The sequence below is a fragment of the Scyliorhinus canicula genome, chromosome 5 (assembly GCF_902713615.1).
Source record: "Scyliorhinus canicula chromosome 5, sScyCan1.1, whole genome shotgun sequence".
Classification (NCBI taxonomy): Eukaryota; Metazoa; Chordata; class Chondrichthyes; order Carcharhiniformes; family Scyliorhinidae; genus Scyliorhinus; species Scyliorhinus canicula.
The window spans coordinates 130,813,198-130,826,559 of NC_052150.1; the positions used below are offsets into that span (position 1 = coordinate 130,813,198).

At 43.2% G+C, this 13,362-nt stretch overlaps 1 protein-coding gene across 3 annotated transcripts in view; it reads right to left on the reverse strand.

Annotated features, from left to right (window-relative positions):
• Positions 1–692: 692 nt before the first annotated feature.
• tmem245 (transmembrane protein 245) overlaps positions 693–13,362 on the reverse strand; it is a 241,383-nt gene continuing 228,713 nt past the window's right edge. For all 3 annotated transcript variants that reach the window (XM_038797672.1, XM_038797671.1, XM_038797670.1), the window contains 2 exons: positions 11,056–11,250; positions 693–1,760 (listed from right to left, as the gene is read on the reverse strand). In XM_038797672.1, coding sequence (XP_038653600.1) covers positions 1,715–1,760; positions 11,056–11,250 — 241 coding nt within the window. In that variant the 3' untranslated portion in view covers positions 693–1,714. The remainder of the gene's footprint in view (positions 1,761–11,055; positions 11,251–13,362) is intronic.

Genomic DNA, 13,362 nt, shown 5'->3' on the forward strand with positions numbered 1-13,362 from the left:
AATACCCTTTCCCCAAGCAGCAAGGACAACATGCTGAAATCCTACTGGTTCTATCAGTTGAGTGTCCTAGTTGTCCCTAGGCTTTTGTGGAATTAGGGATAGAGCAAACAGAAACCCCACCCAAAAACACTTTTGGAGGTGAAAGTCTTTTAACCTGTCAGTCCCTAATGACTACCTTAATTATTTTGTGAGCGCGATTTATGGTGCGCCCACTGCCCTGAATGTTTTGCTTTGAACGCACAGGTTGGCTTAAAATTCTCCTGGGGAGATCCCGATCCATTATAATTATCTAGATTAATTAATTTCTCCACCAAACAAAGGAGTAAAAAAGCAAAGATTCTTTCTGCTATCGACGAGGTGGTGTCATGGTATTGTCATTGGACTAGTACTCCAGATACCCATGGTACTGCTTTGGGGATCCAGGATCGAATCCCACCACAGCAGGTGATGAAATTTGAATTGAATAAAAATCTGAAATTAAAAGTCTAATGATGACCATGAAATCATTGCGATTGTTGTTAAAATCCATCTGGTTCACAAAGGAAATTTGCTGTTCTTACCTGGTCTGGCCTACATGTGCTTGACACTTAACTGCTACTCAGTTCAAGGGCAATTCAGGATGGGCAACAAATGCTGGCCTTACCAGCGATGCCTACATCCCACAAAAGAATAAGGAAAAAAACTTTCAATTAGCATACAAGGCAGTAGTTATATTTGAGTCATAAGGCAGTCTTTGTGGCAAAATTGTGTAATGTTAGACACTATAAATTTATGTTAATACTGGATTTCACATAAATACAGTTATTTCAAGTAGGTAATAAGTCACCTTGGATAAATGGTAGCATAATGTGTTCAGGGGTTTTCACTAAATCGGTCTTGCTGATCTCCTGCCAGCCAGTCAAGAATGACATCAGCAGGAATTTGAGTGTAAGGCACCTACACCAAGTTTACCATGACAGGAAGCTTGCAGCCCAAGAGGGAATATACCATGACAGGAAGCTTGCAGCCCAAGAAGGAATATATGAGGAGAGAACTAAAATACCTCCCAAAAAAATAGAAAATGATTTTGTAAATTTCATCCGTAAATGATGCACTTAGCCCATTACATGAAGGATACACTCCCATCTCAGATGTGATTTTCCAATTTGGGCATTTTCTGGTTTCCATTATTTTCAATGTGGTGGGGAGATTAAAGACAGTTTAGCTGTGTAATACTCAAGACCCAATTAGATTATCTTAAAATAGACTAAATTCGTGCTCTGCCAGAGCATTAAAACAAGAGTAAAACAGAGCCATTTAAATTGTTCTTAATATTTTAGCAACCTGCACAATATTCGGATTTCAAATGAAAGTAATCTGAAACACACCCTCAGAACACAAAATAAAAGAAAACACCAATTCAAATGTCTCTGCTGTCACATACTGAACTGCAACTACTGATCATTTATAATTGAGCTTAGTTCCAGAAGTTACAAACCTTCTATCTCCCAAACGCAGGGCTATACCCTTGGGTGTTACATTAATGTGCAAAGTAATGTGATGAAGCACATTCCTTCTGCCCACACAAGTGCAAGTGAAAAGTTATTTTCCTACAAGGCATTGGCTAATGCAACATTCATCTTTGGAGTATACAGGAAGGCCACAACTGTGAAATTCAGTGCAGGAAGCAGCAGGTAGATGAACCAACATGTTCTAATATGGGAAACACATTCGGTCACTCAGTACCAGGTTTGGCTTCCTCAGGACTATCCCCAAAAGGCCTGAAAGAGAAACAAACAAGAAACACAATAACTATCAAAATATAAAGTGTGCTGACCAATATTCTCCAGCTGGAAAAGCGAGCACTTTTCCAGGAGACACATCCGGAGTGAGACTCATACAGAGTGAGAGATTTAAACTTGGTAATTTGGTGCAGTGAGGTAATTCGGTGCAGAGTGTGAGGAGGTGCTTTTTAACCCTGGTAAATGATTGGTAAGTAGTCTCTCTTTTTCTTTTCATTGTCTAATTTATTTATTTTTATTTTGAAATTCTAGTTGTTTAAGTTTACCAAGGGTTTAAGACATGGCAGGAGATCCCAGACCCGTGTCATGCTCCTCGTGTGCGATGTGGGAGCTCAGGGACACGTCCACTGTCCCTGGCTCCTTCACGTGCAAGAAGTGTGTTCAGTTGCTGCTCTTGTTAGACCGCTTGACGGCTCTGGAGCTGCGGATGGACTCACTTTGGAGCATCCGCGATGCTGAGGAGGTCGTGGATAGCACGTTTAGCGAGTTGGTCACACCGCAGGTGAAGGTTACTGAGGGAGATAGAAAATGGGTGACCAAAAGAAAGAGCAAGAGTAGGAAGGCAGTGCAGGTGTCCCCTGCGGTCATCTCCCTGCAAAACAGATATACCGCTTTGGATACTGTTGAGGAAGATGGCTCACCAGGGGAAGGCAGCAGCAGCCAGGTTCATGGCACCGTGGCTGGCTCTGCTGCACAGCAGGGCAGGAAGAAAAATGGCAGGGCTATAGTGATAGGGGACTCGATCGTAAGGGGAATAGACAGGCGGTTCTGTGGACGCAATCGAGACTCCAGGATGGTATGTTGCCTCCCTGGTGCAAGGGTCAAGGATGTCTCGGAGCGGCTGCAGGACATTCTGGGGGGGGGGGGGGGGGGGGGGGGGAGGGTGAACAGCCAGCTGTCGTGATGCACATAGGCACCAACAATATAGGTAGAAAACCGGATGAGGTCCTACAAGCGGAATTCAGGGAGTTAGGAGTTAAACTAAAAAGTAGGACCTCAAAGGTAGTAATCTCAGGATTGCTACCAGTGCCACGAGCTAGTCAGAGTAGGAATGTCAGGATAGATAGGATGAATGCGTGGCTTGAGAGATGGTGCAAGAGGGAGGGATTCAAATTCCTGGGGCATTGGGACCGGTTCTGGGGGAGGTGGGACCAGTACAAACCGGACGGTCTGCACTTGGGCAGGACTGGAACCGATGTCCTAGAGTGTTTTCTAGAGCTGTTGGGGAAGGTTTAAACTAATGTGGCAGGGGGATGGGAACCAATGCTGGAAGTTGGAAGGTAGTAAAACAGGGACAGAAACAAAAGGAAGTAAGGGGAAAAGTGCAAGGCAGAGAAGACATAGTCAGAAATCCATAAGGGCGACAGTACAAGGTACAGTGACTGAGGGGAGCACAGTGAATAGGCCCAGTAATAACAAAAGGAATAAAACTGGAGATGTTAAGATTCAAAACAGAGGTAAAAAAACCAACATAAGTGTACTTTACCTGAATGCTCGTAGTATTCGGAATAAAGTAAATGAGTTGGTGGCACAAATCATCGTAAATGACTATGATTTAGTGGCCATTACTGAAACATGGTTAAAGGATGGTCACGACTGGGAGTTAAATATCCGAGGGTATCAAACTATTCGGAAGGATAGAGTGGATGGTAAGGGAGGTGGTGTTGCTCTGTTATTTAAGGATGACATCCGGGCAATAGTAAGGGATGACATTGGTGCTATGGAGGATAAGGTTGAATCCATTTGGGTGGAAATCAGGAATAGTAAGGCGAAAAAGTCACTGATAGGAGTAGTCTATCGGCCACCAAATAGTAATGAGATGGTGGGGCAGGCAATAAACAAAGAAATAACTGATGCATGTAGAAATGGTACAGCAGTTATCATGGGGGATTTTAATCTACATGTCGATTGGTTTAACCAGGTCGGTCAAGGCAACCGTGAGGAGGAGTTTATAGAATGTATCCGCGATAGTTTCCTAGAACAGTATGTAATGGAACCTACGAGGGAACAAGCGGTCCTAGATCTTGTCCTGTGTAATGAGACAGGATTGATTCATGATCTCATAGTTAGGGATCCTCTCGGAAGGAGCGATCACAATATGGTGGAATTTAAAATACAGATGGAGGGTGAGAAAGTAAAATCAAATACTAGTGTTTTGTGTTTAAACAAAGGAGATTACAAGGGGATGAGAGAAGAACTAGCTAAGGTAGACTGGGAGCTAAGACTTTATGGTGGAACAGTTGAGGAACAGTGGAGAACCTTCCAAGCGATTTTTCACAGTGCTCAGCAAAGGTTTATACCAACAAAAAGGAAGGACGGAAGAAAGAGGGAAAATCGACCGTGGATATCTAAGGAAATAAGGGAGAGTATCAAATTGAAGGAAAAAGCATATAAAGCGGCAAAGATTGCTGGGAGATTAGAGGACTGGGAAATCTTTAGTGGGCAACAGAAAGCTACTAAAAAAGCTATAAAGAAGAGTAAGATAGAGTATGAGAGTAAACTTGCTCAGAATATAAAAACAGACAGTAAAAGTTTTTACAAATATATAAGACAAAAAAGAGTGGCTAAGGTAAATATTGGTCCTTTAGAGGATGAGAAGGGAGTTTTAATAATGGGAAATGAGGAAATGGCTGAGGAACTGAACAGGTTCTTTGGGTCGGTCTTCACAGTGGAAGACACAAATAACATGCCAGCGACTGTTAGAAATGAGGCTATGACAGGTGAGGACCTTGAGAGGATTGTTATCACTAAGGATGTAGTGATGGGCAAGCTAATGGAGCTAAAGGTAGACAAGTCTCCTGGCCCTGATGGAATGCATCCCAGAGTGCTAAAAGAGATGGCTAGGGAAATTGCAGATGCACTAGTGATAATTTACCGAAATTCACTAGACTCTGGGGTGGTCCCGGTGGATTGGAAATTAGCAAACGTGACGCCACTGTTTAAAAAAGGAGGTAGGCAGAAAGCAGGAAATTATAGGCCAGTGAGTTTAACTTCGGTAATAGGGAAGATGCTGGAATCTATCATCAAGGAAGAAATTGCGAGGCATCTGGATAGAAATTGTCCCATTGGGCAGACGCAGCATGGGTTCGTAAAAGGCAGGTCATGCCTAACTAATTTAGTGGAATTTTTTGAGGACATTACCAGTGCAGTAGATAACGGGGAGCCGATGGATGTGGTATATCTGGATTTCCAGAAAGCCTTTGACAAGGTGCCACACAAAAGGTTGCTGCATAAGATAAAGATGCATGGCATTAAGGGTAAAGTAGTAGAATGGTTAGAGGATTGGTTAATTAATAGAAAGCAAAGAGTTGGGATAAATGGGTGTTTCTCTGGTTGGCAATCAGTAGCTAGTGGTGTCCCTCAGGGATCCGTGTTGGGCCCACAATTGTTCACAATTTACATTGATGATTTGGAGTTGGGGACCAAGGGCAATGTGTCCAAGTTTGCAGATGACACTAAGATGAGTGGTAAGCGAAAAGTGCAGAGGATACTGGAAGTCTGCAGAGGGATTTGGATAGGTTAAGTGAATGGGCTCGGGTCTGGCAGATGGAATACAATGTTGACAAATGTGAGGTTATCCATTTTGGTAGGAATAACAGCAAACGGGATTATTATTTAAACGATAAAATATTAAAGCATGCCGCTGTTCAGAGAGACTTGGGTGTGCTAGTGCATGAGTCACAGAAGGTTGGTTTACAAGTGCAACAGGTGATTAAGAAGGCAAATGGAATTTTGTCCTTCATTGCTAGAGGGATGGAGTTTAAGACTAGGGAGGTTATGTTGCAATTGTATAAGGTGTTAGTGCGGCCACACCTGGAGTATTGTGTTCAGTTTTGGTCTCCTTACTTGAGAAAGGACGTACTGGCGCTGGAGGGTGTGCAGAGGAGATTCACTAGGTTAATCCCAGAGCTGAAGGGGTTGGATTATGAGGAGAGGTTGAGTAGACTGGGACTGTACTCGTTGGAATTTAGAAGGATGAGGGGGGATCTTATAGAAACATTTAAAATTATGAAGGGAATAGATAGGATAGATGCGGGCAGGTTGTTTCCACTGGCGGGTGACAGCAGAACTAGGGGGCATAGCCTCAAAATAAGGGGAAGTAGATTTAGGACTAAGTTTAGGAGGAACTTCTTCACCCAAAGGGTTGTGAATCTATGGAATTCCTTGCCCAGTGAAGCAGTTGAGGCTCCTTCATTACATGTTTTTAAGGTAAAGATAGATAGTTTTTTGAAGAATAAAGGGATTAAGGGTTATGGTGTTCGGGCCGGAAAGTGGAGCTGAGTCCACAAAAGATCAGCCATGATCTAATTGAATGGCGGAGCAGGCTCGAGGGGCCAGATGGCCTACTCCTGCTCCTAGTTCTTATGTTCTTATGTTAAAGCGGATATAACTTTCCACATAAATTTAAAACAAATTCTAAATCTTTTAACCAAAAATTACACTATTTGTAACCTTCCATGTGTTTTATGAAGCAGTGCAAGGCAGACACTGGATCGGTGTGTTATAGAAGCTCTTTGAATGCAATGACCTAGAAATTACAATGATTATTGAACTGATTGGAAAATTGTAGATGTCGTTCTGCTTTTTAAGAAGGAAGGGTGAAAGGGGGAAGCCAGGGAATTACAGACAAGCTAATCTAACATCTGTGGTGGGGAAATTGCTGGAGTCTATACTCAGAAATGGGTAACGGAACACCTCAAAAAAGTTTGGTCGATCAGCATGGATTCCTGAAGGGAAGGTCATGCCTGGCTAATCTTACTGTATTCTTTGAAGAGTTGCCTAAGGCACTGGACAGAGGAATATCTATGGATGTCATTTATATGGACTGTCAGGAGGCATTTGATAAAGTCCCACACAACAGACTTAACTAAAGTGGAAGCCCACGGAGTTGAGGGCAAATTATTGACATGGTTAGCAAATTGGTTGACGGGCAGGGTATAGAGAGTGGGGATAATGGGTAATTACTCTAATTGGCAGAGGGTGACTAATGGTGTACCACAGGAATCGGTGTTGGGGCTTCAATTATTCACACTATTCATTAATGACTTGGATGATGGCATAGAAAGTCATATATCTAAATTTGCAGATGATACAAAGTTAGGTGGCATTGTAGACAGCACACATGATAGCATAAAATGGCACGGAGATATTGACAGACTAGTTGAATGGACAAAATTGTGGCAGGTGGAATTCAATGTAAGCAAGTGTGAAGTTATCTATTTGTACTTTCTAAATGGAAAGAGGTTAGGTACAGTGGATTTCCAAAGAAACTTGGGGGTTCAGTGCATGGATCCTTAAAATGCAAGGAACAAGTGCAGAAAATAATCAAAAAGGCTAATAGAGGACTGAAATATATGCTGCAGCTATACAAAACCCTGGTCAGACCCCCAGAGCTGCAGCTATATAAAGCCTTGGTTAGACCCCACTTGGGCACCACACCTTAGGAAGGATATTGTGGCCTTGGGAGGGAGTGCAACGTAGGTTTACAAAAATTATACCTGGTTGAGTTACGAGGAGAGATTGCTCAAGTGAGACCTGTTTTTGCTAGAATTTAGATAGTTAAAGGGTGATCTGATCGAAGTATTCAAGACATTAACAGGGAAGGACAAGATAGATAAAGATAAACTATTTCCACTGGTTGGAGATTCTAAATCTAGGAGGCATAGTCTAAAATTTTGGTCCAGACCATTCGGGAGAGATGATAGGAAGAACTCCTTCACTCAAAAGGGGGTAGAGGTTTGGTACTCTTTCCCACAAACGGCAGTTAAAGCTAGATCAGTTGTGAACTTTAAATCAGAGGTAGGCAAGATTTTTGTCAAGCAAAGATATTCAGGGATATGGGCCAAAGGCAGATCACAGATATCCATGATCTCATTAAATGGCAGGACAGACTCGAGGGGTTGAATGGCCTACTCCTGTTCCTATGAATCAGTTACAATGGTATCACACACATCAATAACTCTGGTAACGCTCTATTTGGTTTAAGGAATGTTTTTTTTTAATGCTCCAGAATGCATAATACTGATTATTTATGATCATGGTGGCACGGTGGCACAGTGGTTAGCACTGCTGCATCACAGCTCCAGGGACCCAAGTTCAATTCCGGCCTCGGTTGACTGTGGAGTTTGTACATACTCCCCTGGTCTGCGTGGGTTTCCTCCGGGTTCTCCGGTTTCCTCCCACATTCCAAAGATGTATTGGTTAGGTGGCTAGGCCATGCTAAATTGCCCCCTAGTGTCCAAAAGATTAGGTGGGGTTACTGGGATAGGGTGGAGGTGTGGGCTTAAGTAGGATGTTCTTCCAAAGAGCCCGTGCAGACTTGATGGACTGAATGGCCTCCTTTTGCACTGTAAATTCTATGATTCTGTGATTCTATCTTAAGTTAACTTCATTTTGCGTCTTGCCTACATTAAATTATTTTCCTCTCTGGTACACTGGTCACTAAGTAAGAAGGCAGATGCAAAAATAAGGTTAAAAAATGCAGTAATAAATGCTGCTCTTAAATGGCAGGATATCTGACAAATCACACTTCTAGACATAGATCAAGTTCTTGCTGAATGCAAGAGCCCTGCTTAAAATAAATCTTAGTTGAAAATGTGAAAAGGAGGAGAATAAAAGTATTTTAAAAAATAAATAAATAAAATAAATCTTAGTCAATCCATATGGTCCATAATAAAAATAAAATTCATCTAATTTGGCAAAAAATTGGCAATTTTACTCAAAGGCCTCAGAATGGTTGTTATTGGAAACAGGTTGGGGGCAGGGCTAAAGTACGTATGAGGAGCAAAATGAAGGGTGGCATTCTTGGGTGGCATGAAGAGCGGGAGAGAAGGCCAAAAGAAGCATGTCCACAGAAATAGCCAAAATGCGCACACAAATGTTCATGAGGGGAATTCAGGTTACAAAGACACAGCAAAAGAATAGGAGAAATATACTATAGCTGGGAATAGAGAGTAGAAAGGGGTCAATATTAGAGAATCTAAAGTTAATCTCAGAGATCCAGGACTGGAAAGAAGTTGACTTTAGCTTGGGTGAAGTCAAATGTTGAGATCTGGAGACAATTTTGAAGAGGAAGTGAATGAAAGAATTGTTTGTGAGTCAGAGTATTATTGAAAGCACTGCTGGAAAATAGAGCTATGCAAGTCTACAGAGTCAACCATGAGCCAATACTGGCGGAACCAGAGGTCGATCGGAAACAAGTCAAACCCATAAAGGTTAGTTTGCAGCAGATTCTACATTATCAGCAGAAGAGTGAAAAATAGTTGAATACAAAGGACCAGGAGAAGTGAAATCCAGGGAACCAGACAATAGTAAAAGGAGTTCTAAGGAAGCTTATGAGATGAGGAATACAGAAAGGAGCAGGAGTAGCAGTTCGAGTAGCCAGTCCAACCTACCCAAGCAAAGGCAATGGAGGAAACAGAAAAGGAAATGCTTACTGATAAAGTCTGAAATAGTTTAAGAAACAAACAGTATAAATATGCACAGCTGCTTTAATACATATTTAATTACATTTCCAAACAACCATTATTCTTCGTTAGCAAATTTGTGCTTTATATGGGTTCATGTGGGCTCTAGGTGTGGAAGTGGAGGAGGTAGAAAATGAAAGAATTTGGGAGGTTACACAAGACTTCTGTCAAAAGACAGTAAAGGAGGGTTTGGACTGACACCTGGAAATCAACGGTGATCCCACAGCACTGTGTAGGAAGTAACACCTGAAGAAATGTGAGGCACGACATACACACATGGATGCAACACTTTAGGAACATGAATGATAGATCCCGAGTGACTCTTTTTATTCATTACTACTACTGAGAGAAAACTTTAAAATTGTACGTTCAAATTATCATCTTGGGTAAATAAAAGGTAAGATTTTTGCTTTGACAGAATCCAGGAATGATGATCAGATGATTGAGATTTGCAGGACAATGAACATCTCCACTTCATTCATGCAAGAAAGTATAATTTTTTCCCTCCCAAGTCTTATCCCAGTGCTACACATGTCAAACCAATCACTTCCCTTTCAGGATTCGAATACCATTCTGGATCATTCTCATGCGAGTTAAATGCCAGAATTGTAAGGATGGCATGGATTAATGATAAACACATATGACCATAAGAAATAGGAATAGGAGTAAGCCATTCAGCCTTTCAAGTATGCTCTGCCTTTTAACATTATGGTTGATTTAATGCTCACTAAGTCCACTTTCCTTCCCACTTTCTGTAACCCTTAATTCCCCCACTGATTAAAAAACTATTGATCTCAGCCTTGAAAATGTTCAAGGACTTTCCCTCCACAGCTTGCTGGGGTAAAGAAATCCACCACTCAGAGAAGAAATTCTTCCTCAAATCATTCTTAAATGAGCACCCCCTTATTCTGTGACTATGCCCTTTGGGCCGACACTCTCCCATGAGTGGAAACATCCTCCTAATATATACCCTGTCTAACCCCCTAATAACCTTGCATGTTTCAATCATATCACCTCTCATTCTTCTGAACGCCAAGGAGCACAGATTCAAAGGCATATAAGGCTATGAGCCAAGTGCTAGGAAATGGAATTAGAACAATTAGGTGGTTGTTTTTGACAGTGCAAATGCAATGGGCCGAAGGGTCTTTTCTGTCCTGTAAACCTCTATGACACTACACACGTCTCCAACAATAATATTAACCCACCCTATGCAATCCTCACAACTCCCCTCCAGCCATACGCTTGAAAATGTATGTTTGGGGTGTTGGTGGGGGGAGATGGTGAGCCTTCTTGTAAAAGCAGAGGGCAGGTGTGTGAGCACCGTCCTAGGTGCAGGGATGGGTGAGCATTGTCAGCAGTATAGAGGAGAGATTATCAAGATTGGATTCAGCATTAACAGGTGTTGGTGTTTAGCCAGTGTCTTCGGCGTGGGGGAGTTGAGTATTACTGAGTGTGCCGATGCTGGTGAGCATTTTTCAGTGCATCCTGATTCAATGCCCTATGCATGAGATTAACAGCTGGAAAGCTTGCCATGTCAGTATAGGACATCAAGGCCAAGTGTCCAATACTAAGGCCACTGTTAGAGACACCCTGAATGGGTGCAGGTCAGGACTTAGGCAGATTCCCTAGGTGCACATTCATTGCTGTTGCCATCAAAATAATTTGTCCAAATATTTTTTTTTAAATGTTTAATAGTTACCAGTTTTAAGTAACAGGTTTTAATAATGGTCCTACATTGTCTAAATTCTAGTCTTGTATGAAACAGATGCAGGGAGACAAATGTAGTGGAAGGTCTTATTGAAACTTACCGATGTATTTGCAAAGGCCAAGGAGTCTGCGAAGGAGTTGGTAATGCAGTTGAAGGACTCATCAACATAGCACTGTAAATGTTGGAGGCAACGACGAGGATGCATAATAAGATGGGTCCAATGATCGCGCCTTCTAGTCCAAGGTAATAAGCCCCTCCAGCTACTGCCAAACCAGTGAGATATGGATGACCACCTCTGTAAAAAAAAGTGTAGAATATTAAATTACATCATTTAATTTTATAAACACATTATTTTATTTGAGAATTTGGGACAGTGTGTTAATTCTGTATGAGCTATTTTTAAAGCCTGCAGCAGCATCCATTCAGAATACAGTTCCATTACATTGACTTCACATAATTAGAATAATAAGGGGGCAGTTATGGTGATGGTGCTGGCGGCTTCCCCCTCCCAGAAACCACATTGGTATGGAGTCAATATGCTCCAAGTTGACTCACCCCGCAGCCATAAAGCATTACATGGCTGATTAACTAGGCCAAGTGGGGGCTTCTGCCCGTCAGTAGGGCCGATGCCGCAGACTCTGGAGCTGCCAGCCAATCAGATTAGCTGGAAGCTCCATCAGTCCCAGCAGAACCTGGTGGGCATCATTGGCAGCTTCTGTGACTAAAGAAAATGACTAAGATCAAGGCCCATGGATCCCTGGAGCAAGTAAATCCAGGATGTGGGATCAGGAGGGTTTGGGTAGGTTAAGTAAAAGGCCTTAAGTTAAGGGAGGGAAAGAGCGGACAGTCAGCGGGCATAAGTCAGGGGTAAGATCAGCCTTAGGAAGGCGGCCACACACTACGGTGGTGGGCCCTGTCCAACATAACGCCAGAGTGCGGCAACTCTCTGCGAGCTCTCCCAAACAGATCCTCTTTTTACATTAATTATAACCGTACTAATCTCTTAAAATGTAATTTTAACACTAACATTATCACTCTTTTATCTTCCCTTGCAGGTTTGAAGCCGGTGTCTACGTATTTATATTGTGTACCTTATGTTCCCTAGTATGCATTTTCTTTTCTTTTCATGTACAAAATTATCTGTTTGAGCTGCACGCAGAAAAACGTTTCACGGTACCTCGGTACACGTGATAATAAACAAATCCAAATCCACTAGCAGGGATAGTTAGCACAGGAACACAGACAGCAAGGGGGATGGCAGCACACCTCCCAGAGGGAGCATCTGGCTGCAGGGGGTGGGGTGTGGAGATACAGGGAAGGGAACGCATAAGGAGGGACGGGGAGGGTGGTGACGCAGGGAGGGTGGGGGGGGGGGGGGGGGGGGGAAGAACACAAAAGGAACACGATGGGAAGAAAGGGTTGGTTTTCAGTTTGGCTTCGGCAGGTAAGGTGCGGCTGAAGGAACAAGATGGTGCCGCAAGCAGCCACTTTGGAGGGTCTCTAAACAAGGGAGACCCCAGAGTGCAGGTGAGCACCCACGTGGCGTACACACAGTTGCCGGCCATTCTGGGTGCCCTCTGGATAAAGGGAAAAACCAGAGCGCAGGGGCCCGGCCTCGTGGTGAGAACGATGACTGCAGCCATTTTGGACGGCCCCCTAACAAAGGGAGACACCGGATGCAGGGGCGTGTCGACCAGCTGAGTACGGTTGATCCCGTAGGAAGGGGGGGGGGGTTTTATCACCTGGAATGTCAGGGGACTTAATGCCCAGTGAAAAGATCCAGAGTCTTTGTTCATTTGAGAAGTTTGAAAGCTGATATAGTCTTCCTGCAAGAGACACACCCGAGGGAGAAGGACCGACTGGGGATAAGGAAGGGCTGGGTGGGACAGCCGTATCACTCATGTTACGGAACGAAAGCTAGGGGAGTAGCCATATTGATTAGTAAGAGCATGGTGATTATGGCGACAAGGACGATTACAGATCAAGGGGAATGGTACGTCATGGTCAGTGGTGTCCTGAACGGGGCACTGGTAGTCCTGGTGTCCACGCCCAATTGGAACGACTTGTGACAATAGTCGATTATTATTATTATTACGGGAGGGAGCAGATAGGGAGGAGAGGGGTGGGGTGGTCATCCATGATCAGCCTAGGGTAGCCTCAAAGAGCGATCTCGTCTTCCTTACGATCCTTTAAATATTGAAGCTTTAAAACATCTTGCTCCTGGTGCCAAAATTTGGCATGGGCGATGTATTGGAAGGCTTACAAAGAAAACTTTAAAAACAAAAACAGAAAGGGCTTCCGGTGTGCACCATGGAGTAAGTGGTCACACAAAAGGCAGCTCCTGCCCAAGGTTACAGAAAAGGGCTCTTTTTTAAGCAATACGGGTGGAGTTTTGATGAAAAGACGT